This window comes from Passer domesticus, chromosome 7 (assembly GCF_036417665.1).
Source record: "Passer domesticus isolate bPasDom1 chromosome 7, bPasDom1.hap1, whole genome shotgun sequence".
Taxonomy (NCBI): domain Eukaryota; kingdom Metazoa; phylum Chordata; class Aves; order Passeriformes; family Passeridae; genus Passer; species Passer domesticus.
This window is the reverse complement of record NC_087480.1, coordinates 40,431,557-40,457,387: the sequence shown is the minus strand read 5'-3', so window position 1 is coordinate 40,457,387 and position 25,831 is coordinate 40,431,557. Positions and strand designations below refer to the sequence as shown.

At 42.4% G+C, this 25,831-nt stretch overlaps 2 protein-coding genes and 1 long non-coding RNA gene across 6 annotated transcripts in view; 1 reads left to right on the top strand and 2 right to left on the bottom strand.

The window, feature by feature from the left end:
• Positions 1-25,831, bottom strand: part of CRB1 (crumbs cell polarity complex component 1) — a 95,900-nt gene that overhangs the window by 53,106 nt on the left and 16,963 nt on the right. Inside the window, exons 2-5 of the mRNA XM_064427918.1 lie at positions 14,935-15,519; positions 9,164-9,359; positions 5,574-5,713; positions 4,030-4,212 (exon numbers count right to left, since the gene is read on the bottom strand). Coding sequence (XP_064283988.1) covers positions 4,030-4,212; positions 5,574-5,713; positions 9,164-9,359; positions 14,935-15,519 — 1,104 coding nt within the window. The remainder of the gene's footprint in view (positions 1-4,029; positions 4,213-5,573; positions 5,714-9,163; positions 9,360-14,934; positions 15,520-25,831) is intronic.
• Positions 16,215-25,831, top strand: part of ZBTB41 (zinc finger and BTB domain containing 41) — a 58,174-nt gene continuing 48,557 nt past the window's right edge. The window contains exons 1-5 of one of the 3 annotated variants that reach the window (XM_064427919.1): positions 16,215-16,745; positions 16,968-17,176; positions 19,010-19,250; positions 21,393-21,668; positions 25,748-25,793. The gene's annotated coding sequence lies outside the window, so the exon portion shown is untranslated. Of the gene's footprint in view, positions 16,746-16,967; positions 17,177-19,009; positions 19,251-21,392; positions 21,669-25,747; positions 25,794-25,831 lie in introns of those variants that run through there. The other 2 variants (XM_064427920.1, XM_064427922.1) reach the window with 2 other exon arrangements.
• LOC135304131 (uncharacterized) lies at positions 23,369-25,408 on the bottom strand. 2 transcript variants are annotated; one of them, XR_010365574.1, is made up of 3 exons: positions 25,299-25,408; positions 23,665-23,781; positions 23,369-23,586 (listed from the first exon to the last, which is right to left on the bottom strand). It is a non-coding gene; the product is annotated as an uncharacterized LOC135304131 (long non-coding RNA). The 2 variants fall into 2 exon arrangements; XR_010365573.1 differs by having other exon boundaries at positions 25,274-25,405.

Below are 25,831 nucleotides of genomic sequence, written 5' to 3'. Positions count from 1 at the left end.
GAATGATTGACTACCATGGTGTGAACAGCTGAAGGACAGATAAAGAAATAAATGAAAATATAACATTTGGATTTTGGAGATGAAATCTTTATTATTCATCTCCTTGATTTAATTTTTGTAAGTCATATAAGCTTTATATAGCTGAGGATGGCAGCTGTGTGATTATTATGTTGATGGTTAAGGTTTAAAAAATAAAGAAAATGCATAATTATTTTTATAGTTATAAGAATATATGCATGTACTCTGAGTGTCCCAAGTGAGTGGTAATGTGCCTATGGTCCTACCCACTACCCATAAATAATATTTATGTCTGTCCCACACTGTCAGAGGCAGGGGAGAGGAGGATGGCTGGCTCAGTCTGCCCTGCTGTCTGGTGGTGCTCTGGCCACAGCAGCACCTACAGACATGCAGGGAGATGGAAGCTCTGTGTGCTCTGTGGTTCTGTCACCCTGCCCTAAGTGCAGAACGAGAGCCCAAATAATTCAGTTTCTAAGAACTGGTGCCATGATGTTCCCAGTTCAGTGTCTGGCTTGAGGTTCTCTTTACTTAGCTGAGTGTTCAGCACTCTCCCATACTGGCCATTTATCTGCCTCATCTTCTGGCTCTGGGAGACAGTTTCTTTCCCCCATGCATATGGCAGGAATTCAATATGCATACGACACCAGTCTGATCATATCATTTCTCTTGCAGTAGTCCAACAGGCTGGGAAAAGGGCCAAGGAAATTTAAAAGGGAAAAACAGAAAACAAGACAAACGAAAAGGCCAAAAACCATTTAGGAATTCCTGGTGCCAAAGCAAGCAGCAGCACTGGTGGCACAGCTGGCACACAGCAGATAACAAGCCAGCAGCATGGCCAGGCCCTCAGCAGCCAGCACTCGTGTGTGACAGCAGGCACCCTGCCTGCAGCCAGGGGATGGGCTCTGCTGCTCTCCTCCTCACCGAGCTGAAGGAAAATGCATGCACTTCATCCCTGTTCCCATCCCTGCTCCCAGCACTGTCCCCCAGCACAGATTTTTAGGCACAGGACCAGGACCTGCCTGCCTGGCACACTCCCTGCTCTTTGGGCTCTGCTGCTCTCCTCCTCACCAAGCTAAAGAAAAATGCATGCACTTCATCCCTGCTCCCAGCACTGTCCCCCAGCACAGATTTTTAGGCACAGGACCAGGACCTGCCTGCCTGGCACACTCCCTGCTCCTTGGGCTCCGCTCCACTCTGGAATGTGTCACTTGGTGGACCTTGCAAGTTCAGGAGCTCTCTAATTTTGACATGGTGTTAAGTTTATTACAACCTGGTGAAATGAGTCACTACCAAATCCATAGCTCTGCCTTTCTCCTTTCTCACAGGTTTTCATGAGCGGAGTGTAAAGTTTAACCTTTCAAATAACAGCCTTTTTAACAAAGGTGCAGTGCTAGAGCAATACAATATATCCACAGTATGAAAGGACACAGTTCTAGGGTAACTATTGCCTTTACCTCGCAGCAACAAATCACAAGACCTTTAAATGAAAGCCCAATTTATTAAAAGTACTGTTGTGCTAGGGGGCCAGCATGCCAAGGTAATCTAAAAAAAGCTAGGGCTTGCTACTGCAGAAGTACTGAGACCTCTTGAAATCTGAGTATCCACAAACACTGATTTAAAAGAAGTTTAACCCTTTGTAGAACCTGTGCTAAAATTTTCTTAGATCTGGCTAAGGAATATCTAGTGTCCTCAAAGAGTTTCTAGCTGGGAAAAGTCTCCAGACTGGGATTTATACATTTAAGAATCAAATTGTCTAAATAATTTTGATTGTAGATTTGATCCTTTTAAGACTTTCAGTAGGACTACTGACTATTTTTCAAGTCACCTGAAAAATCACTATCTGTAACAAGATACTGCCCGGTAATATTTATTCCTTTCTCCAGTTTCTGAGGAAAATATTTTATCCTGACCTAAACATGTGTTTAAGTTCCATTATCTCCTGCCCTTAGATTTAAAACTGTAGTCCAAAAGGTGGATATTCTCAGTTTTTCAGTTCAGTTATACTAATTTGTTTGAAATCTTATCCGGTAAGTTCAAAGATGCTTGTTACGTATTGACAAGAATCCTCAGTTGTCAATACAGCATTAGATTAGATCTTTCCACTTATTTCAATGGCTTTTGGATCAGGCCCTTGGGTATGTGGATTACTATTTATGCATATAACCTGCTTTGGTGAAGTATGATTATAATTAAATTAAATAATTATAGTTATTATGAATGCTTTACTGAGGATAGAGATATAATAAAACAAATGCAGTTTATTCAATAAAATCTCTGTCCTGTTGCAATAAGAATCTGAGGAGTTATATCTGAAGCACATACAACAATTCAGGTGTTAAGGCTGGAAAAACTCCTGAGTTATAGCTGCAGAAACATAGAATTTGGGGTGTCAGTGAAATATGATGTTATCCAGATGAAAGGATCTGACCTTTTCTGCAGGTGGCTGTTAGTTAATCTCCATTAGATAAGCACCATACAGTAAATGGTCCTGACCAAGGACTCACCTGCTGCCTTGAATCACACTACTGCTATCAAATCTAATCTTAAATCTTCTCTAATTCTAATTTAAAACTAGGGGCTTATTTATTATTTGGCTATAACTGGAGAAATTGCTTGTCCAGATCGGAGGTGAACACTTCCAGTCCTGCCTAAAGGCTTTTTGTGCTGAAGCTTTTGACATGCAAGGAGGCTGAGGCTCATTTTAAGCACTTCTGATTTTCAAGCTACATGGGAGAAGGGGAAAGACCAGAGAGAAATGGGCAGTGCTACTGCCAAAAAGTATCTGTTAAAGATTATGGTCTTCCTGTCAAAGTGTGGGCAAACTGTTTAGTAAGAATAACTGCTTTGGGGTTTTCTTCTCATTATTGCTATATAGATATTATCCAATATAGATATTATCCAACAGGTATGTATGTATGTAACTAAACTTACTTTTTTTTTTTTTAATGTAATTTAATTTGCATACTGAGTCAGTAGAAATGTCAGGGTCTACAATGCTTTTGCTCCCTCATGCTTTGGAGAGTCCTGCATTGTGAATGGTGAGATTATAGATTGAAAAATTGATTCAAGATTTATATATTTACATACATTCTGACACACTTTTTTCAGACCAGTTAAGAGTTTCAGACTGGGAGTAAGTCCTCTGTATGAACAAAACCCATAGAATCATGACCCAAATCAGGCAAACAAGCCAGGTGAAGGCAATTAATCAGGAAATGAGAGGACAAAGGATGGTTAATCAACAAAACGGGCCTTTCTGTTTCTCTCACAGAGCTTAGAATTTTCCACATTAGGACAAGACAGAAGGAGAAGAAACTGGAGGTCTGGCCATCCCTGACAGGAGCTGAAGAGAAAGCAGCGGCATGTGAAGAGGTGAGGGTGCCTGGGACAGCCTGGGAGACTGAAAGCCAGGGTAGAAGCCTCAGACTGTGGTCTCTTAGCAGAACAAAAGAACAACAGCAACACTTAGTGACAGGATAGGGAAGGACAGTTAAGGGGAAGGGCTGGAACAAAAACAAGTCTCGATGCCACTTTGAAGGAAAATAAGTAGAGGATTCAGAGCGAAAGCTGTGGTTTCCGTAAGCTTTTGTACGTGTTATGTTGGAGACAGCAGTCACACATTTCACGTGACATGAAATTTACAAACTTCTCGGGAGATGAATGGAATGAGAAATTGAAGGCTGGATAAATTAGTATAGCTATTAATTATTTTTTTCCTTCAGAAGGAACAAGCGGCTGGAGTTAGAACAGTACCGTAGCCCCAGCAGCACACAGTCCAAACCCGAGCGGTTTGCGGCTGTGCTAAATAGCGCTGGCTACGGAATAAATGCAGCTCTGGACGCATCTCTGTCAGGATCACGGCCAGCTGTACATTCGACTCTTTTTGCACTCTAAGGACAGAGCTGTGCTGGTTGTTTTCCCGCGGGCGGTGGAGCGGTGCCGCTCCGCGGGGCCCGGCCCGGCCCTGCCCGGCGGGCCCCCCCCGGTCCCGGTCCCGGTCCCGGCCCTTACCGGCGAGGCCCGGCGGGCAGCGGCAGATGTAGCCCTCGGCCCGGTCGTAGCGGAAGGCCGGCGGCAGCCCCGGGACGAGCCCGTAGAGGCCGGCCCAGGAGCGCTCCAGGCAGTCGCCGCCGGCGAGGCAGGGGCTGCTGCGGCACTCGGCGATGTCCTCCTCGCAGCGGGGGCCCGCGTAGCCTGCGGAGACACGGCCACAAGGTCAGGCTGTGGCACTGCGGCTCCAGCCCCTCATCCCGCTAGGCCAGGGTGCTCCCGCCAGCCTGGCCTTAAACACTGCCAGGGATGGGCGGCCACAGCTTCTCTGGGCAGCCTGTGCCAGGGCCTCACCACCCTCACAGTAAAGAATTTTTTCCTAGTATCTAATTTAAACCTACTCTCAGTTTGAAGCCACTTCCCCTTCCCTCTCCATATTTCCTGTAGGTGCCTTTTTAGGAGCAGGAAGGCTAGGTGGTCTTTAAGGTCCCTTGCAACCCAAACTGTTCTGCAGTTCTGTCATTCCGTGTGCTGTTCTTCTCTTCCAGACCCAGATTATACCCTGTGAAGAGTCGCTGCACACAGCTTCAGTTTGCCTCAGCTCCGTGAAGCTGCGAGCGTTCTCTTGCAGCTCCCTGCCAGGGCTGGGCAGCAGGACATTGCTGTGGCTGCTCCACATCAGTGAGCTGAGCTGTGCCATAAAAGATTTCTTTGGGTCTTTTTTAGGCAGTAATGTGGAGATTTGTGTGGGTAATAAGGCACTGCATTGTGGTGTTATGCACTCTTAGGTTGTGGGAAGGAGGAGGAGGGTAGGGAGTATAAATAATTTGGTGTTTGTAAAGTGCTTCATCTGGAGGTTGAAGTGCTACAGTGATCCCTGAATTCTGGATAAATGTGAAGGGTTCTGCCTAATTTTTCCTTATCTGTTGCACCGAGACTTGTGTAGTGCAACAACACTGAGGCATTTAGAGCTCGCAGTGCTGTCTGTGCTCCGCATCCTCAGTAAGCTCAGAGACAAACTCCTTAGAGAGGCTTCTTGTAGTTTGTGTGCTGATAGATTTGTTGGTCTCTCAGGAGCACAGGGTCTGTGTCCCCACCGGGGTGTGGGACCTGTTTGCAAACAGCTGGTAGAGAACATAGCTTTGAGTTTGACTATCCACTGCCAGACAGAAGTTTTTAAAGGCTGGGTTAATGAAGACTAAAACCAGCATCAGCTGTAGCAGTGATGCAAGTGTCACATGGTTTGAAGGATTAAGTAATTGGGGATGGCTTCTAGCTTTAACTTATCTCCTATCTTGGCACCATAATGCTGGTGCCTTTTCTCTTGCCCACTTCTGCTATACAGGAGAATCACTTCTCAGCTGAAAAAGCAAGCAGCTTACCCAAAGGGCTCTGCCTTATGATGAGTGAAGCCCATGTAAACATGAGGCCATAGAGGATTTTTGAGGTTATGGAGCTTCAACTTTTCATTATATCGGGGGGGGGGGGGGGGGCGGGCTGTGTGTGTGGAAAAAATACTGTCTACTACTACTCAAAGAACATGTATAGGAGAAGTTGGAGCTTACCTGGCCAACAGTGGCACGTGTAATTGTCACCATGGTCCTCACAAGTGGCGTTGTTGTAGCACGGCTGTGACCAACACAAGGGAGTGAGGGTCTCGCAGTGCGAGCCCATAAATCCAGTCCCGGTGCAGTTGCAGCTGTACCTGCAACACAGAATGCAATGTTCACTCAGGCTGGGAGTCAAGAGATCTGGGCTTTGTTCCCAAATATGCGCAGGCTTCTTGTGTAGCCTTGGCTTGCAGCTTACAGGGGAAGTCCAGCTTCAGACCACCATCTGGTGCTTTAGGAGAAACCGCAGAGGTTGGGAACCAACAATGAGCTTTTCCCTGAAGTATGTGGTTTTGTCTGGGGAAAAAGGACTGCTTGTGGGCTGGTTTTGACACAGCTCTGAGAATTATTGATTCTTCTTTTTCTTCTTCTTTTAATTTTTGGGAGAAAAAAAAAAGTTTGTGGCATTTCCAATGCTTTTTTAAAAAATTTTATTTTGTAGGATTAACATTATTCACAAAATGAAAAGGGAGGAGAAAGTAAGTGTGTTAGTATCCTTTCCTCTTGGACTGGTATAAATTGCATTGGCAGAAAAATAAGGAATACTTTTTTTTCCTCAACTAAATTATTTTTTTTTTTTGTCTGCAAACCAGCCTTTTATTGTTAGGTTAGAACAAAAATGTCAGTTGCTTGCTTAGTCCCAATCAACAGTAATACACTCCCTTTTGACAGCAGTGTGGCTACAACATAAGTAACAAACTAGTGTACATATAGAAATTAGCAATGTGCAGATATCCGTAATGTCTTTGGCACTTTGGGAAGTTTCGTTTGCCTTTTTTTTTTTTCCCTAGAGAGATGAGTGCTATAAAAAGCATCATTCCTTTTCTTTGGTAATCAAGTATAAAGTTAACATGTACATGTCATATGAAAATACAGACTTTTGCAAGATACAAGTTAACTCTGCAGGCTTGTATGATCTTGATCTAAAAAAATACAGGAAATCAAAATTTCTTCTTCTATTTTCTTTTACATTAAAGAGATACACCCTTATTGTGCAATTGCATCCCTAGGGCATCTTGCTGAGCAAGATTTAAGTATACCTATTTGATAATTTCTGTGCTTAATATCCAAGTCTTAGACTTGGAGTAAACTTAGACTTGGAGCATGAAGAGAAAGTGAAATTGTTGAACATAAAGCAACATCAGAGAGCAACTGGCTCCTGCAGTCTAACAGACCAAAAAGTGTAAACTTTTTACTACACTGTTTAAGTGTGTGCATAAGCAGAAACTTCTGGCCAGCCAGTTTATTACTGGTGTATGGATTATTCCTAAATCAAAACCAGAGATGACTTAGACCAGGTGGCATTTGAATTTCAGATATAAAAAGTAATGAGGAAGATGTGAATCAGAAAAGTAACTTTCATTCTGAGGTATGTTCTCAAACCTGAAGTCTCCTTCTACTGCTGTGTTTTTCACACATTTCTCCCATGCACCTTCAGTTGGGTGCTGTTCAGCTTTGGTGAAAGCTTTTTTTTCTGCCTGTGTCCCAGCTACTTTCCCCTTTGGTTCAGAATCGTGAGGAATATCCAGAGCTCCAGGGAGGAATATCCAGAACTCACTGCTTAACGTGCAGCCCCACCTGTGTGCCTTTTTCTTGGGTATCTTTTAGCATTTGACATTGCTGTTGACCTTCAGGGATTCTGGATGGTTCCCTGCTTGTGAGCAGGCTTCAGCTGAGCAGGCAGATGGCTTTTCATAGTAAGAGTGATAATTTAGATACTCTACCTAGCATTTTTTTTTAACTTATTTTTTGATGTTCTCACAATCTGCAGAAAGCAGTACATGTAGGCATTCTTTCCTATGGTATCTCCTATGGACATTAGAGCTCCTGGGAATATTTCCTATGGAAAAAAGACATGGATCATGCAGGATATCCTCTATGCTTAGGCATACTAGGTTTTGTAGTCCAGCTAAGTCTGTAAACTATTGAGTTTAAATAAGAATGTTTACTTATGTGAAACTGTTTTTTTAAGAGATCAGCTTGTACCTCATTGCATTCTTGAAACATCACTGGAAGGTCAGTCTGAAATTTGTGGAGAATGTGGTTTGATGTTTGTATTTGCAGCTTTTTGTGCTAAATCCATTGTCTTGTACACATTTCTGTGAGAGCTGGTGGCAGACACCAAAGCCTCAGCTGTACTGTAGATTAGTCAGAAAATAAAAACTCCTGCTTAAATATCACAATTCTTCACTTATCCCCAAAAATGCACAAAAGAAAGGAAGTTGCTGGACACCCTTCTGTTTTGAATTGCTTTGTTATCCATTCCTTTCCATCACATAACAAATACAGAAAGAGCTCCAGTTGTTCTCCAGATATCCTGCAGTATTACAAGCCAATTAAAATTGGTCTTGCATGTACCTCAGATTTAAAAGCCAGGAGAAAAATGAGCAGGATTAAGTCTGGCCTGAATGAGCATCCCAGTTGCTCACCTCACACATGTATCCTCAAAAGGCTTCCAGGTTACCACACAGGTCTGAGCGAGTCAGGTCCAAGGTGACCCCCTCTCATTGCTGCCATGCTTTAGCTGCACTGGGAAATAATAAATTGCTTTGTCCTGCTGACAGCCATTCAGTGCTGCTGAAAAGAAGCTCCACAAGGCTGGTGCAATGTCACCACACTGCACAAAAACTCATTCCCAGAATATGATCTCTTACCCCCTCACTCAAGGCAAGCGCACCTTTTGCTGACATGACTTCTAGACTGATTTTTGGGGCACCAAAGTCTTCAAATCTGCTTTATAAAAACTGGAAAATACACAATTAAGGACAAATCCTGTACTGGCAAGAGGAGCACCTGCATGAATGCACTGGGGAACTTTCAGACTGAGCTTATATATGTGTGTTCAGTTTGGGAAACTTGAGCTGAGCCAGAAAATCCAATATTGGTGAGTGAATGCCAGAACTGGACCTCTGTGTGGGGCCAGTAACAGTAGGTGGAGAATCTCACTTTTTCATTGCCTTGTAGTCTCTTTTTTTATTTTTTTTAATTACTATTGTTACTTTTTTTGGCCGTGGACCGCAGGTTGTTTTGAACAAGTAGCTGTTGTACTATATACCTGTAAAGCTTCTGACACGTTTCCTAATGGTATCTATTACTATGGTTACAGTCACTACAGTTTTTCTCTGCCTCTCTTCTAATCCTTCTGTCTGTCAGTGTGGGCAGCTGTTGTCAGCAAATTCAGTTTTATACAATCTCACATATTTCTTGGAAACTGAAGTTTGGTACGCATTAGAAAGAGAATTAATATCTAAATGACAGTACCAACAGCCAGGAAAACAGCATGTTGTAAATATTTAAAGTACAAGTACAAAAAATACACTTCTTGGTCAGTCTTTGCCATAAATGTTTTGTTGTTGGCTCTGACACCAGACTGGCATTTTTTGATCGTTTTCAAATCGAAACTGAAATTAGTGCAGAACCAAGAGTGAAATCTGGGATGTGGAAGGAGATGGGCTGCCGGGCCAGGCAGGCTCCCGTAGCGTTCCCATCCGCAGAGGCATGCCAGGCACGCCTGGCTGAGCCCTGGCCGGGGCTGGCACACCTACCCGCTGGCCCCGTCCGTGCAGTGTCCCCCGTGCAGGCAGGGCTGGCTGGAGCACTCGTCGATGTCGGTGCCGCACAGCTCCCCGAGGAAGCCCGGCGAGCACGAGCAGGAGAAGCTCCCCAGGGAATCGTGGCAGGTCCCCCCGTTCAGGCAAGGCTGGGACAAGCACTCGTCGATCTCCACCTCACAGTTAGTACCTTCAAAAGCAGAGAAGATAAAGCCCAGGCTTAGGAGACAGCTTTGGAAATCTCAGCAAGAACTGCCTGAAGTACCATAGCCGCATAATCTTTTTTTTTTTTTTCTTTATGCAGTTGCTTGGTTTTTAAAGGCATTTCCTCCTCAATGTGCTTTGCACAACCAGTTTTTTCAGGGCTTGGCAGAATTTACAAAAGAAGAAGCCAGTTGTTTTCACAAGAATAGGTAAAATAACTTTTTCTGTTAGCTTGAACATGGAGACAGGACAAACTAATTTTCAAACAATGCTACTATCCTATTTACATAATACAGAAGAGACCAGCAGTTTATTGATCTCATAAGAGTCCATTTAAAATTGATCTTTAAATGGACAATTCACAGTTTTTTTAACTCCTTGGGAAGTGTTTTGTTTAGCAGTGGATTATTGCGTAATTTTTTTTTAAGGCTTATCAATGTGCAAGTAAATGGGTCTATGGTGCCATGTTTGCAGCTGGTCAGAATCTTGGAGCTGCTCTTCAGAGATAATTGCTAGAAATAAATCAGTTCTAACATGACTTCACATCTATTTGTAATAGTTGGCAGATTAAATATACACTCCTGTTTCTTATCTCTAGCACAGACCAGGAGACACTAAGAAAATTTCATAACTAATACCTTGTAGCTTTGATTATTTCAGGGGTTTGTATGCTTATGCACTTAGTGTTTGAAGCAATAGAGTAATATTTTCAAATAATTTTCAACTGCCAAGTCAAGTTTTTTTTGCAGCTATAGTATCAGCCACAAAACAGATGCAAAGTAGCAAATTATAATGAAGAAGCTGCTTTGAAGTGAATTTCCTTATTTTTTATTTGGCTTGTTGAAGTAGCTGCAGTATTGAAAAGTTTACAGTGTATTTCCTACTTGAAAGAAAAACTACAGCCCTGAGAATGGGTTATTTTTTTTTTCTTTTTTTTTTTTGTAAAAGTGAAGTTTTAGTACAAGATGATAGGGTAGACTTTCAAGAGAGGGAACAGGCATGTTTGATGATGGGTATCACTCTTGCAAGTTACTTAGGAGGTCACCTCTAATTCTTTATTTATGCTCCTTTTGTCAGCTCTGTACTGCTGTGAAATTTGTACATTATAACTTTGAGCATCTTTCTTAAAACATAGAGATGGATAATATTTAGCACTGTCACTTCATGAATAATTAATTTTGATGCTTGTGAGCATCTTTGTTTTAAAAGAATAAATCTGTATTATGGATAAGTACCAGGAAAGGTCTTAAAATGCCAACCTAAAAATTGCAGATGTTGACTTATAACTATTTTTTGTTGCCTTTAAACATTAAAGTGCAAGTTCCTATTTTCAGCAGTTGAGAAATAGTTCCTTGAGACCACATAGTGGATAGGGAAGCTGCCAGTGGCGTGCCCCCAGTTCAAGGTTCACTGCTCAGCTAACCACTACTTTCAGCGGGAGCCTGCCACGAGAGCCCGGCCCAGGAACGCTCTCTTACGGCTTTATGGTAATGTACATTACAGCCAGATATAGTAAGCAGTCCCTCTGTGGTCATTGCCCTGTGAATTCACTGTAATTATAAACAATGTGTTTGCAGAAGTGTGTCTAGTGACCGTAAATCTGCCAGAGCTTGTTAACAGCTTACTGCGAACACTAAAAATCATGTGACAAAACAAGCCCTGTTCAACTGATCCTCAGCTCAGCCAAATTTAAAACTACAGGCCTGAGAACAGCCTGACAATTAACATGAGAACATAGCGTTGTTGTTTTGGTTCATGTCTTTAATCTATCAAGCCCAGTAACCTGCCTTCGGCAATGTTGCCTCGGAAGAAAACTTCTCCCTGTATAATGCATCCAGCCAATGCGATCTGCCATGCAGACAGGGGGAATCCCTTCCTAGCCTCCGCTGAGTCTGCTGTCAGGCTTTCTTAGACGTGTAGAAGAGAGATGAAAAGATTAGATCTGCATTTTCACCTCAGTCTAACATTCTGTCATAAATATGCTGTATGCCAAATATCATATGCCAGGCGGGAAGGAGAGCGCCAAGGAGCCCCGCCGCAGTTATTGCACAGGGCTGCACCACACGAGCTGAGGCACCCTGGGTGTCCTGGAGCAGGCTGAGCATCCCTGTATGTACCAAACCACACAAATGGTTTGAATTGAAATGCTGGGAAGGTGGGGAGAAGTCACATTCATGACTTTTGCAGTTACTCTGAAGAAACAGGGTTGTTTCTTATACTGCTTGCTTCTCCACTGAGTCCTACTGTGCACTTTCTACAGCCCCAGTCAATAAAAAGTAAGCACAAATGAAAATGAAGGACACACAGCCAATGTTTTCTAACTTGCATGCCTACAAATAGAGTGTAATTTCACTTTCTGCTCAAAAATACTAGGGGTTTGCTAGCTCACTGTACTTCCATGAGGACCTGTACATTCTTAATATGGCTGGAAATTGGTAACCAGGTCACCCTTTCTGCTCTCCTGCACAAAATGCTGTACTCAGGTCCAGCAGGTCCAGAGGGCTGTCCCCAAATTCCTCATTCTGTATAAAGTAATCTTGTGTGCCATTATTTGGATGGAGAGTGTCACATGGCTAATTTACAGGCATCAGGCTTGAAGCAATAGGAAGAGAGTTACATCAAAAATTAGACAGAGAGAGAAGTTGTGTTTCTTTGATCAAGGCTTGTCCCTTTTCAGCTTGGGCATCTCACCAGAACTGAATACCTGGGCTGGCTGGGACACAAGGTGAGGAGTGGTTTGAAACTGGAAAGCTGGGGAAGGAAAGAGGCTTTGCACTGCTGGCAATTGCTGTTGGATAGACTGTGTGGTTTGCTATTACATCCACAACGACAGGTACATGAGCTTGTTGGGAAGTGAGTTCTGTACTTGAGGTTTTCCATCCCATGGTAGAGCTGCTGTGCCTCTGCTTGCCTTTAAGTGCCGAAGACTTATTTCTGATGCATCTATTCTTAATATTTGCATGGCAGATACATTATTGATGAGAATACTGAATGAAAGCTTGGAGATCTATCAGGAGTAATTTCCTGAAATTCTACAGACGTCATTGCAGCGATGGTTACCTCATCATAAAAGGTATTGCACAAAGAACAAATCCAGCTCCCTGCACCTACTTTGTCTGCCACTGAAATGCTTTCTCTTGCTGTCTGAGACTGAAAATGGGTTTTGGAACTGCCATGCACTCCTGAGAGTTCATACTGGAATGTTCACTGGCAATAGAGGACGGGCTTCAGCAAGGTAATTAATTCACGTAGCTGTGGGTAATAACAGGCTCTTACACCATGCTCTGTTGGGGTGAATTAAAAGCAAGTGCAATTAGTCCAATGGAGGAGAAAATGCAATTGATTAGGGTAGCCAGCAAAACTTCAACAAACCAATTGAACTTCATTATTTAACAGCTGTGTGACACATGTCTTGTAAATAATTTCACACATGCAGAACATTATCATAGAAACTGGAGATTTCATGCTGAATTTTCCAGTCTTTGGCTCTTGGTGCATTCTAACCTCTTCCATTTGTGTAAGAATTATGTGTGACATTTCTCAGCTATTTTAAGAAGTGCTGCAGCATACCAATCACACAAAATAGCAGTCATAGTCCATGAAACAAGTAGCAACAGCAGCCAGTAACTCATGCATTTGGTTAACGTTGCAGCTATAGATTTACTATACCTTCTTTACCTGCATATCAAGAGATATAACCTGTTTTCACATCTTAGGGAAATGAGATGAGGTGGATGACTTCCCACAGTAATTCATGGTGTCAGGCCAGGATAATAAGGGTTGGCAAGATCCCCTGATGGGGTAAATGAGAGGTTTTATTACCACTGGGGACACCTCGAGGCTTTCATCCTGTAATCCCTCTGGCTTGTGCATTTAGCACAACTCACAGCAAGGTGCAAAAAAACAACAAAAAAGAATGCTTCTGATAAATCATTTTGTTAAGTAGCTTTTTAAAGCTGATGTTTTACTGCTGGAGGAATGGTCTGCTACTCCTCTATAGAATTCCTATGGTTAGTCTCTTTTGCTGCTGGAAGAAGTGTCAGAGCTGTGTGTAAAACACTGCAGCCCCTTCTGCTGTGTATTTTAGACTCTTCTCCTTCCTTGGTTCTCTCCTCATTTCTTAACTCTGTTTGTGGAAAGTGTGGAGCTTTGGTGACTTTTTTTGGTGAGAGAAAAGAGCATCAGCTTGGGAAACAGCAGAATTTCATGATGAAAGTGGAGCGACTCCAGCAGAGTGAGTTTCCATCAGCAGTTTTTGTTGACCTAAATTTTTATTTCTTTTTGTTTAGGCTTTACTATTTCATTACGTTTTCTCTCCCTTTGTCTCTAAGGTGTATATTCCAACTCTTTCAAGCCAAGTTTCTGGGCTGCGGATCCAGGCCTGGACCCCACTAACAGCGCCAGTTAAACAAATACAGTTTCCTGAGTACAACAGGAGGTCTGGGCTGAGTGTGATCATTGCAGAGTAACCATGCTGGTTGTTAATAGGTTTTTCCTTCCTTCTGCTCTTTGGCTTTCCCTCAGTTGTGTAGTTTTCTCCTCAGCTGGCCCGGGCTCCGACACCCCCTGGCAGCAGCGGGGTGGCAGGAAGGTAACAAGCTTCCTTCAAATAACATTCTCTGTGCTCATAAGGGATATTAACCAAGGGCTGCCTTCCAACGAGTGCTGTGTTAGACACAGGAAAGCTGCTTTTTACCTCTGACTTCCCCTCCTGCATGGGGATTTGGGGATGGAGCTGTAAACCACATCTCTTATTTCTTATTCATTTGAATCACTTGAAGCAATAGCTGTTTTTTCTCCCCTTTTTGCTGTATGACTATTTCTTTTCCTTTGCTTACCTGACTGGCAGTCTATCACTAAAATGCCTCCCCTTTTCTTCTTTTAATGATTCAGTCTGCTACCTTTCACAGTCCTAGCCCTGAATACAGCTTTGAAATTTGAAGGGAGCTGTCTTCCAAGAAGAATTATATGCTTTCCAGTAGAGGAAGTAGGGAAGAAAAATCACACCTGTACCTTAAAAACGGAGCTACATAAAATGGGATTATCAAAAAATTGGCAGTTTGGGAACATAACACTTGTCCATGTAACTTACATAATGTTCTAGTTGCAAATGAGTCCTTTGTTTTTGGGAAGGGCAGATGAGCGAAATTGAATGTGAAATGTCTAAGTTTAGAGTAGAATTTATCTACTTGGATCTAATTTTTAAATCTGTTGAACATAGGTTTTTATCCTCAGAAAAAAAAATAGATACAGCACTTTGAAGAGAGCATTTTGAGAAGGTTTCTTTTAAAAGCAAAGTCCACCTAGCCCTCTGACATAGCTTGGTCTTCACAAAACTGCTGTGTAGATTTTGATGAATGTGAGATTCCTTTAACCCTTCTCTTTCTGGTTAACAGTGTTGTGGTTACCATAATGTACCAACAGCCACCGGTGTCGAAGCTGAAGGCAAGGTGGTAATGCAGATATGGCTAAATACATGTGTGGGCAGGGAGTTGAACCTGGAATGTGAGTTACGATGGGTCCACACGACCCAAAGGAAAAGTTGCATTAATAGAGCTTACCCGTGTAGCCAAGGGGACAGACGCAGTCGTAGTGCCCGATCTGGTTGAGGCATGTGGCCCCGTTGAGGCAGGGATCTGAGGCACACTCGTTCACTTCCAGGTCGCAGTGCTTGCCCTGGTATCCCGGGACGCAGTAGCAGGAGTACTCGTCCACGCCGTCGCGGCACAGGGCCCCGTTGCGGCACGGCTCGGACACGCACTCGTCCACGTCCCGCTCGCACAGCGCGCCCGTGTAGCCGGCGCTGCAGAGGCACGTGGGCCCCGCCAGGCCGCTTTGGCAGGTGCCTCCGTGCTCACACGGGTTGGTGTCACAGCCACCCTCGGCTTGTTCACAGGCAGGGCCGTTGTACCCAGTGGGGCACTTGCAGGTGAAGCTGAGGTTTCCAGCAGAGCCCACGCAGGTGGCGTTTTGGAGACAAGGGCTGGAGGAGCAAGGGTTGGAGGTTTTGTTGCAGAGTTCCTTCCCACTGTCCGCTGATGTGTCTGCACAAAGGCAAGGGTCATCTTTATGACCATCAGCACATGTAGAGTTCTTTTGGCAAGAGTTTGAGAGGCACCTGGAATCATTCCTTGTGCAAAGCGATTCTAGGAAAGAAATACAAAAAATCCTGAGCAATTCCACAGCATTGGGAATAACCAGCTGAAAGAAGCGTGGTTCTTAACACAACCATGCTTCAAAACCCACAGCTCCAGTTGCTGGCTATTGAGAAGAAAATGGGATGGCAGCTCTGTGATGCATTAGTGGACTGATGAATGTAAAATGAAAACAATTATGAAAACTTGAGTAAGCTGTAATTTCCTGTTCTTGCCTCCTTCAACAGCCAAGGTCTGGAGTGTCAGGATTGTTTGACAATATTAAGAGTATAGTTGAGACAATGCTGGTGTTGTCAATGGATATCCAACAATATGGGACACATTTAGGTTTATTTAAAGTTTTTGTTTCTGTTTTTGTTACTAGAGAAAGGAGATGGACCTTTTTTTTTAGTTCAATATCACTTCTGTGGTGGTACCATTCTTTTGTAGTGGATGCTTTTTTGCATTGGGTTTCGCAAACTAAATAACTCAGATGCAGTTATAGTTCAAATAAGCAGTTCAAACCATCAGGCACCTTGATTTTGATTTGCTGATTATAAATAGTAATTTCACAGATGTACAGCATCTCCACCACAAAGAATCTACCAAACACCTGAGATGCATCACAGCCCTGTGAGAGCCATCCAGCCTCCAAGGCTGGAAGGACATGGTGAACCATGGTGTAGGGACGTTCCCTACTTCCTTACCCTCTGAGCTTCTGTCAGTAATGAAAGGCCACTTGGAGTTGCCTTGCAGCTGTAAGGAATAACAATAGCAAGAGCTCTTTCTCACTTCCCAGTCAAGGAGGGTGAGCTGTTACCAGCACTGTTCACAATCCTCCTCTGGGATACACTGAAGCCACTGTATCTGGGCCAAGGCTGTGAAATTAAGCTGAATGTTCCTTTAGGAGAGAAGGCAGTTTGTAGGAGAAAGACTCATGAGCTGGAGCACAAAAGTTACATTAAATTATTTATATGTAAGTACTGTAAACATTTTTTTTATTATTATTTGTTTAATACTTTTAATCTGGAGTATTGTTTGGCTATATGAAGGGTATGTGTCTCCTACAGTGGCAGAACAGTGTGTGTTTGTGCAAACACAGTGTTGTGGATGAGCTGAACTTCTCAGAAGAATTCAGACCCATCTACCAGCAGTCTCTAATTTCTTCCCAGTTCTTGAGCTGAGATTCGGGAGAGCAGACACTGTAGAGATGGAGATGGGGCACTGAAAGAGAAGAGGTGAGCACAGATGGAGACTCCAGTGACTGGAGTTAGACCAATGCTGATAAAGGCCTGTGACAGATCCCTGGAAAAAGAAGAGGCTAGGGTTGGTCACCTGAGGATAGCAACCAACCAACCAACCCTGGGGGAGTGTCAGAGAATACAAACTGACTGGTCATGGTGTGTTTCCATGGTGTGCATTTTAATTTAATAATACAATTTAATCTGTTTTTCTCCTAGGAGGGGGAGGTGGAGGAAGAAAGTATCAGAAGGCTTAACTACTTAGGAAAGACTGCTTGTGTAGATTTGACACTAAGATAGTAAATGGAAAGGCTTAAAAATTGTCTGTGCATGACTATTGTGCTTTCTGACTTGAGGCGTACACAGGAGCAGCAGTGCCTCTGAGAATTAGAAGCACCAGTCTGAATGAACTTGATGTTCATCAATAGGTACGTTTACTGAGCCAGATAAGTAATTAATACTTGTTTGAACAAGGGGAATAGAGATTTATGTAGTAAAGATAGCAAGAGTGACACCATGATTTAAAACCAACAGTGGTCTTAAGGATTACATAGAAAGCAAACATTGATTAGCAGGAGGAGAACTGGAGTGTTACCTCGTGTTCTTTGAAGGAAAATAGGGCAAAAATAGTACTTCTGGATTAGCCTGCCTTTAAAATGACCCTCCCCAAACCCGTTAATAATCACTTTTGGGAGCAGATATTTCATCCTGATGTGGTATTGGTTGCACTTGCTCCAGCTCAGAGCTCTCACTGAATGCAAAAATTCAGGACATTGGTCACATGTACTGACCTGCACCACTGTGAGCAGTAATTTGGACACTTCCTCAGCATTTATGTTCTGATGTCCTGGTTTGCATAATTTTGTGCTTTGCCCATGAATTTAGGTTTTTTCTTTAGCCTGGATAATGCAGAGCTTACTGCAATCTATTAATTACAGTTTAAATGAGCAAAACTGTGTTCCTTACGAACTTCTGCATCCTGCATTTTCCTTGCACAACTTTAGAGAGCTTTCCTTTCAGTCTGTGTACCTATTTAAAATTCATTAAAGTGCGTGTTTGGGGAAACATTGCAAATTTGAAGAAATTAATTATGATCAAGTTATAATGTTGTCTGACTGTTGTACTCTGTAAGCTACAAGAGGTGAGGTCAGTCATTCGAGTGCTTTCTTACACAGGACCACAGTGACATGAGAAGCAATTTAGTTAATTATTACTGCTTTTCCAGAGATAATTTGCATGCAACAGGCTGAGTTTGTTATAATGACTGTGTGAGGACACGATGCGTTTGCCAGTCTGCAGTTTTGATATCAGGAGTAGCTGTGAACACTGGCTAAAAAGCTTCATAGCTCTCTGAGGCAGTAAGAGTGGAGGGAAAAGAGGGAAGGGGAAAGACAGCTCTAAAAGCACTGTCTGTATGGAGTGAAGGCAACCAATTTGTCTGCAGGGTGACATCACTATGGGAAAAACATGAAACAGAAAACCTTTCCTGGATTTTTTTTTGAAGCAGTGTTTTAATTTCAACTTTTGTAGCTATTATAAAATTAATTTCTTTCGCAGAAATTACCAACAAACAATTCAATAAATCAAATATTCTCTAGAGGATACTCTTGTCTGATTTGTATGACAAGTTTATAGTAAAAGAGCAACATTTTTGGTGTTCTGTCTTTAATACACTGTGACATGGATTTTATTATTTGTGTAGTTTTTGAGGGACACAGGAGTTCTCAAGGTCTTAGCAAAGAATGTAACCATGCTGAGTTTTAGCTTGGTTGTGGTTTAAAGGCTGGGACCAAGAGTTGAAGGGTACTCTATAGCAGTTTGTCTCAGCAGCAAAACTGCATCTCAAAAAGGGGATCATCAGAGGTGTGCAGTTAGCACACCATGGTTATCAAATGGTAGGCAGTTCACCTGGACATTTCCATGACTTTTTTTTTTTTTAATCATGTTCCTGAATGATGTGAGTGCCTCAGCCAATCCTTGGATTCCGGACTGCTAGTTCAAGCACCATTTTCCATCTGTTTCAGGTAAGTTATTTGCACTACCTCCATTGCTACCCTATGGAAACTGAGTTCGCCTGCTGCTCTGGAGTGATGTGGAAGGAGGGATTTGGGAACCTCCTGAGCTGAGAGCTGCATGGAAGGAGGATGAAGAGTATGGCAGGTGGAAGCTCCTGCATACCCTGTGATGCAATATGATGAGTGATGCAAAGACAGTCTCAGTTTGAGCAGATGCCTAAGGAATATTTTCTTCTGCATTCACAGAAAGAGCTGCAAAGGGACAGAAATGTTTCAGTGGAGCTTGGTTTTTGGCCAGGTTGCAGAAGGACAACGAGGAAAAGCCTCATGCTCTACCTCAGATGTGCAGAGGAGCTGCTTTTCATTCCTAAGCAATTAAGGTCATTTCAGCAGTGACTTGTTCTGACAGACTCTTAAAACTCCTAAACTTAGGAAAAATGGAAACAAAATGCTGATTGCTTTGGATTTACATTGACTGACACTTGAGGTAATTATCAGTCTCCTTGTAAACAGTGGTACTTTAATCTAATTACAAGAGGATTTAGTGCCAAGCGTTTTGCCCCATGGTTAAATCCTTGAGATGCAGATGAGATGGTTGGCAGTGAAATTCTTTGCAGTAAAGCTTGCCATCTACTGGCACAGCATCCACACTACCAGAAACATGGCCATACCTGCAGCTATTACAGGAACTGGCACACAGAACTCAATATGAGAAATGCCAAGAAAAAGACAGTTTTAGCTTTGGTTTTTTTTGCTCTTTGATAAGATTATTTAAATTCATTGAAGTGATCTTGTTAGTGTATGAATAATTGAGCTTATATAGCTAATAAGCACTAAAAATGCATAATTTTGGCTGGTAAAGGCTTCTGAATGATCAGAAACTACTGTAGTGATACAAAACAATTTTTATGATGTTAGAAATGCATGTCAATGAGGATAGAAGGCCAAAATTGAATTAGGGAAAAGCTGTCATAAACAAGGCAGGGATTTTGAAATGGCCAAAGCATTTTGGCACAGATAATCTGATGATTGTTCCTCAGTAAAGCAGGTAATTTTGAAAAGCTCATCTGCGTATCTTTCCTGACAGTTTAAAGGGTTTTTTTCCTAGATCTTGTTTGAATCAGAGATTTACTGGGTTCATGTCCATTTTACAAAATATTCTTCTAAATTAAGTTGATAAGATCAAAAGCAAAGTGAATTGATGATCCCAGATTCTGACAATTAGTAATCTCAGCCACTCAAAGCCCCCAGATGAATCCTTTGCAATCTGTTTTGGGTTCTTTGTGTCAGAAATGTCTTTCAGCAAAGACTTGTTCTTTCAGGACACGACTCTTCCTACGAGTTGGTGAAATATCATAATCAGTGGCAGCATTTAAAAACCAAATTTCAATCACCGCTAATCATGCTGTTATGAACCAGAGTTCACACGGCTGTGGCCATGCCTGCACTTTGCTAATCAGCTCATCGTGCCTGAAGGCTGCTTGTAATTTGCAGTGCTGCTCTTCAGATGTGCCTTCTGCCCCTGAAGGAGGACTCTGAGCTTCACAGAAGCTCTCAGCACTAACAACCTCGGAATCTTTTACATATGCTGCAAGATTTTCTGACCCTCTTAACAGAGCCAGTCTATTTTCTAGGAGGGAAGAAAATCTGTGATAAGAGAGAGAACTTCTGGATACCCATATATTCACCATCACTGATGATTTTACTGTGCTTTGAGGACCTTTTTTCTTTCTTTTTTTTTTTTTTAACAAAGAGTTATTACTTTACACATTTGAATTAAAATTAGGAAGCTAAACCAGCCAGTGCAGATAAATCAGTTCACAACAGAACCTGACTATTTACTAAGCCATACATTTTGGGGGAAACAAATGAATAGCAAAAAACCCCTGGTCTAGGAGTTGAGAGATTAAATTTTAAAAACCCTCTTTAGGAAAGAAAGATTGAATTGCAATAGCAGGATGTTTGGCTCTATAAAAAAAACTCCCAGCTTCAACATCAGAAAATGTATTACCTGTGAGTTTGGTGGGTTGTTTTTTTGGTTTTTTTTTTTGTTTTGTTTGTTTGTTTTTGGTTTTTTGTTTGTTTGGTTTTTTGTTGTTGTTGGTTTTTTGGGGGGGGTGGGGAGGGTTGTTTGTTTTGGTTTTGTTTTTAAAAATCTGTTGGAATAGCATATATAATTGACATCTTGGTGGTGGTCAGTCACTATAAAGAAAATTAGATCACAAATGAAGCAACCACTGCTTCTCTTAGTGCTGTTACTTCAGTCTGGGTTCTGTTGAATAGAAACCAGCATTTGATCACAGCTAAAGGCTTACATTGTGATCAAACCAGCTCACCAAAAAAGTCACAGGATAACAGGATGGTAGCAAGGATTTAGATAGCCCAGTGACTGGAGTCAGAAACACAAACCTTCAATGCTCGTGCTCATTACTTGTTTGAAACCTGCCCTTGGGATTTTAAAACAAGAGTGTAGATCTGTGTCACTGAAATATCAAGCTCTGTTACTGTACTGAGATCTTGAAATAATTATCATTTAACTGGAAATATTAAAATATCGCCCAAGGCATTTACTGCTGCATTGAGCATCCGTGGTTTTGGTGTAACTAATCCTCTCTCCATTTATCTGCAGTGCACCGTGACACAAAAAATACAGTTCATCACTCTGACAATAACTTCCCTGCAAAGACAGCCTTAGAAAGTTGTGGGTGTGCAGATATATGTTCAGTCTTGATGTATCATGAAGAACTGGGAAGAGATAAGCACAGCTGCATAATCAGCAGGGACACAGATTGGGATCAGGTGCCTTTACAATGGACTGAAAGGCAGAGATGTCACTCCTGCATCAGCATTTGCCAGATGGGGAAGGAAAGGAGAGGAAACCATGTTCTGGATAAAACAGAGCCAGGTAAGGGGCTATCTTAGCCCTCAAAATAGCTTTTTCACATAAATAATTTCAGTTTTTCCACAGTGTCAGACTTTCTAAGTGTTGCACTGATACAATTTTACCCCTTCCCATGTCCCAGTACATTTGTATTACCATCTTAATTATTCACTGTGATGGGCAGCTTGTAGTTATGTGGTGCCATTTGTCCTTTGCATATTTCACCTGTGAGGAAATCACCAGCCCCCAGACTCTACCTGCTCTATCCACAGCTGGAATCATTATTGCTCAATCTGCTCCGTGGAAAATCCTGCATTGGGAAGGGATGACCAAACTTCTGCCAAACAAACAAGCACTTGTTGTGTCTGCAAATGCTGTGGTCATAAAGAGTTAATTCTGAATCTTTAACTTCAATTGTGTGTCCAAAACATCCTAGCATGTTGTTATAGAAACCACTTTCAGGCTTTAAATCTTGAGTCACGTTTATTACCATAGTAACCAGCACCACACACAGGCAGGAAAGAAAAAGGGTGGTTACACAAATATTCCATTGCTATCAAAAAAAGCAAATTTCGTTTTAGGTACATTTGTATCAGCAAAATTAAGGAAAGTAAATTAGCTTATTTTCTGAAGAAAAAGTATGGTATATTAGTGTAAGAGTAACAGTGGAATGGCATTAAAATTTTAAAATGTTGTTTAGGCAACACTATTTGTGATTGAAATGACAGAACTGGTTATTAAACCAATGTCTTGATTTCAGTCTCTCCTAAACTTTTCTGTTCACACTGTCTTGCTGCTGGTTCCTGAATAAAGGCAGTTACTGCTGGCTGTCATTGTCCTTCACTGCCTTTTACCCTTTGTGGCACCCCAGACTCCCTTGCCCCATGAGCACTGCAGCAGCAGCCCTTACAGCTGCCCCCACTGCCTGCACTGAGCACCACAGTAGTGGCACCACATGTCCCAAATAAACAAACAAAAATGAGGTAAATGCCTTCTTTACTTCTAAATGTAAATAATTTTTGGCTTTCACTTTATTTAGCATCATACCTCATGATTGTGCTGGGAACAGGAGGGGAATCAGGCCCAGGATCTCAACAGGGCTCCTGTGCATTGAATTTGGAGGGTTTTTGGTTCAATTGGACATCAAGGCACAGTGGTACTAGCAATGCATGTAGACTGGTTTCTAATGAGAATGAAAGACTTTATGCTCTGCTTCTTTACCTTTATGTTTAGCACTACAGCACTGCAGTTTAAGGTGGTGGTGTTAGTGTACAGTGGTCATCCTGCTTTTACTATACACAGATATTTTTGTTTCTCTGAGATGTAGAGCAGTGGCTGATCAGGCCAGGAGGCAGCTGATATCCATTGCAGTAAATTATGTGGACACAGATGTAGAAACTGAACTGATTTCTGCTGTGCAATCCTTGCTACTGTACACACTCTCTCTGAATGTAGCTCTTCCCTTTGAGAGTTTCATTATATTTGTCCTCATTTTTATCTTCTAAATCTGCAGAAGAGGAGCAACGTGAGTATAATGAGGTATTCCTTGTCCCTCTAGAAGTGCTGAATAGTTGTTTTTTTTTTAGTTGAGGTCACACAGCAGAATTTATTCTTAATAGTACAGAGCAGGACTAGTCCACACAGGGATGTAGGAGATAAATAGACAGGCGAGCAGCAATGGTGGTGGGAAGTGGGCCAGCTTCAAACTTGCCTTTCTATCAGCTCTTCAGAGGTAAAGAACATAAAAAATTAATTTTGCTCAAAATCTGAAGCAATTTTATTTAGGTAATAATCTTGATTGTTTATAGGAAAGATTGGTGATTTTGTGGATTAAATGTCTTTGTCCCAAGGATTCAGTCAATATCTCTTAAGGCTTCATTAAAGCTGGGGACATCCTCAGCGTGTAACTCAGGATACAGAGACACATGTGTAAAGATTTCTCCTGTGGGATGAAAAGTTTTGCCAGAAATAAAGAGAGAAAACCTTTGTGGTTTAGTTAGGAGTGTGAATTATGTCTTACACTTTAAAATGTTATCTTGGATTGCCTTTGGTGAGGTTTCTTGGCATTCTAGATGAAGCTGTTTAGATGGGTGGATTTGTGGTGCCCTTGTGAGAGGTGTTGCTCCTGCCTTGGTCCCTAAAGCCACAAGCAACTACATCAAGTGTTGTGAAGTTAATGGAAGCACAATCTGCTGTTTATAAACCCGGTATCAGAGCACACTGAGAGGTGCAAGTGCTGCTGGGGAAGAGGAAAGATGAAAGCAGTGATTGCAGTTGGGAAGATACCAGCTGTATTTGCAGTTGTGGAAGGAATGCTGAAGTGTACACCTGGGAAGTGAATGCCTGGCAGAATAACAAGGGAAATGGTGCCAGAGGTAGAAAGGGTTGCAGAAAGACCAAAACATGGTCTCCTTCTCTGTATCAGGGAGGGATTTTCAGAAACGCAGAGGGAGCAGCACAGCATTAAACTGTCAGTTTGTGAGTTTGGGTGAAATCCAGTTGTTCCTGCTTCTGTATCAATTCCAAAGAGTGGAAAATACAGAGCAAAGGAGCAGGTTGTCTCTTGAAAAGGCCAAATCTCACCTTGTGAGACACAAGGTCTCACAGCTTCTCTGGAGTCTGGAAAGAGTTCAAGGCATTTTTGTAAGACAAAGGCCTCCAGCTCCCACTGAACCTCTGGCTCCTCCTGAATTCAGCCTCAGGAAGGAGCTGAGGGCTTGGCTGAGCCGGGGATGCTGCCCCTCAAGCAGACCAGCTACTGCTGACTTGCAGGGCTGAGCTTTGGTTTAGGTGGGAACATGGAAGCAGCTGAGTTCCCTCAGTGCTCAACCACTAACACAGGAGAGAAAAGGCACTCAGAAATGCTGCCAAATGCTGCTAAGGGTCCCTCCAGTAGTGGGGTTAAAAACTGAGTACAAAATTGATTTCATGTCCAAATTCTGGGTCCATGTGTTTTTTGCATGTGAAAGACATTATAAGACATTCCCTGAAGTCTCTTTTAGTTGTGGTTCTGCCATTCATTACTTCTTTCCTTTTTTTAATATGAAAAGAGCATGAAGCAGTGATTCTGAGAGTACAGTGGCACATAAAGGTGCTGTGATTTTAAAATAGATTTTAAAATAGTAGCCTCAAATGTCTGTAATGCTGACCCAGGTATGATTTCTTTCTGTGAGTCATAACTGGATAAGCTTAAAGCCCTGATGGTTAGAAATGTATCCTAGCAGCCTGTAACACAGGGCAACTCTTTAAAAGTCTCTGGTGTAAAGCCAAGTTCTGATGTGTGCAGATGTTGAGATGGCCTGCAGTAGGTTCTCAGTAACACAAATGAGCACTAGATGTTCCTGATGACATCAAACTGCAGCATATCAAAATCATGATGCTGCTTCTCCTGTCTCCTCCTACTTAAAAAAAGTAATCAGCCCTGTGACAGATCTGCATTCTGTGGCTGAAAATGCAGTGCCCAATGCTTTAAATGCCACAGGACTCAGAAGAAAACTTCAGTGTGGCTACAATGGGCAGTAAGCACAGAGAGAGCAAGGCCATGCTTTTCCAGCATGAACTTTGTAGAAGAGTTCACATTCCAGCCCTTTCTGTTATGTGCTAAATTATTTTCAATAGAAATCACCTACAATTAGCTCTGCATGAACTAATTACCAACTAGGATTTCAAGACTGCCTGGAGAAAGCCGCAGCTCCTGTGTTTTGGGACAGGCTGGAGTGTCAGGGGGAACTGGCACAGCCCGAATTTCCTCAGCTCTCCTGCTGAGCCCCTCTGCTGAGGGCAGCTTCCCCTCAGAGCCAAGGCCACAACACATCATTGTGATGTGATTGTGAGCTGCACAAGTTGCCCTCACTGACTTCACACAGACAGAAATCAGTCCCAGGCCTGGCAGAAGGAAATTATCATGTGAATTTCTGCAGAGGGTTAGCCTTTGGAACACTAGTTCAGTGACCCGTGAAAGGGAACACACTCATGGCTCTGACACAAAATCTGTGGCAGCTTTCCTGGCCTGCAGACTGAACTGTAGCATCCTAAAAGCTCTACTGACTTGTAACAGAGCAAGAATGAATTCATTTCATGGTTTTACCACTTCTTATTTCCAGAGCAGGTTCAGAAGCACTGAAGAGGAGCGACTGACCCAAAAGAAAAGTAGGTATTGAAAATCCACTATATAATTAGGAATACCT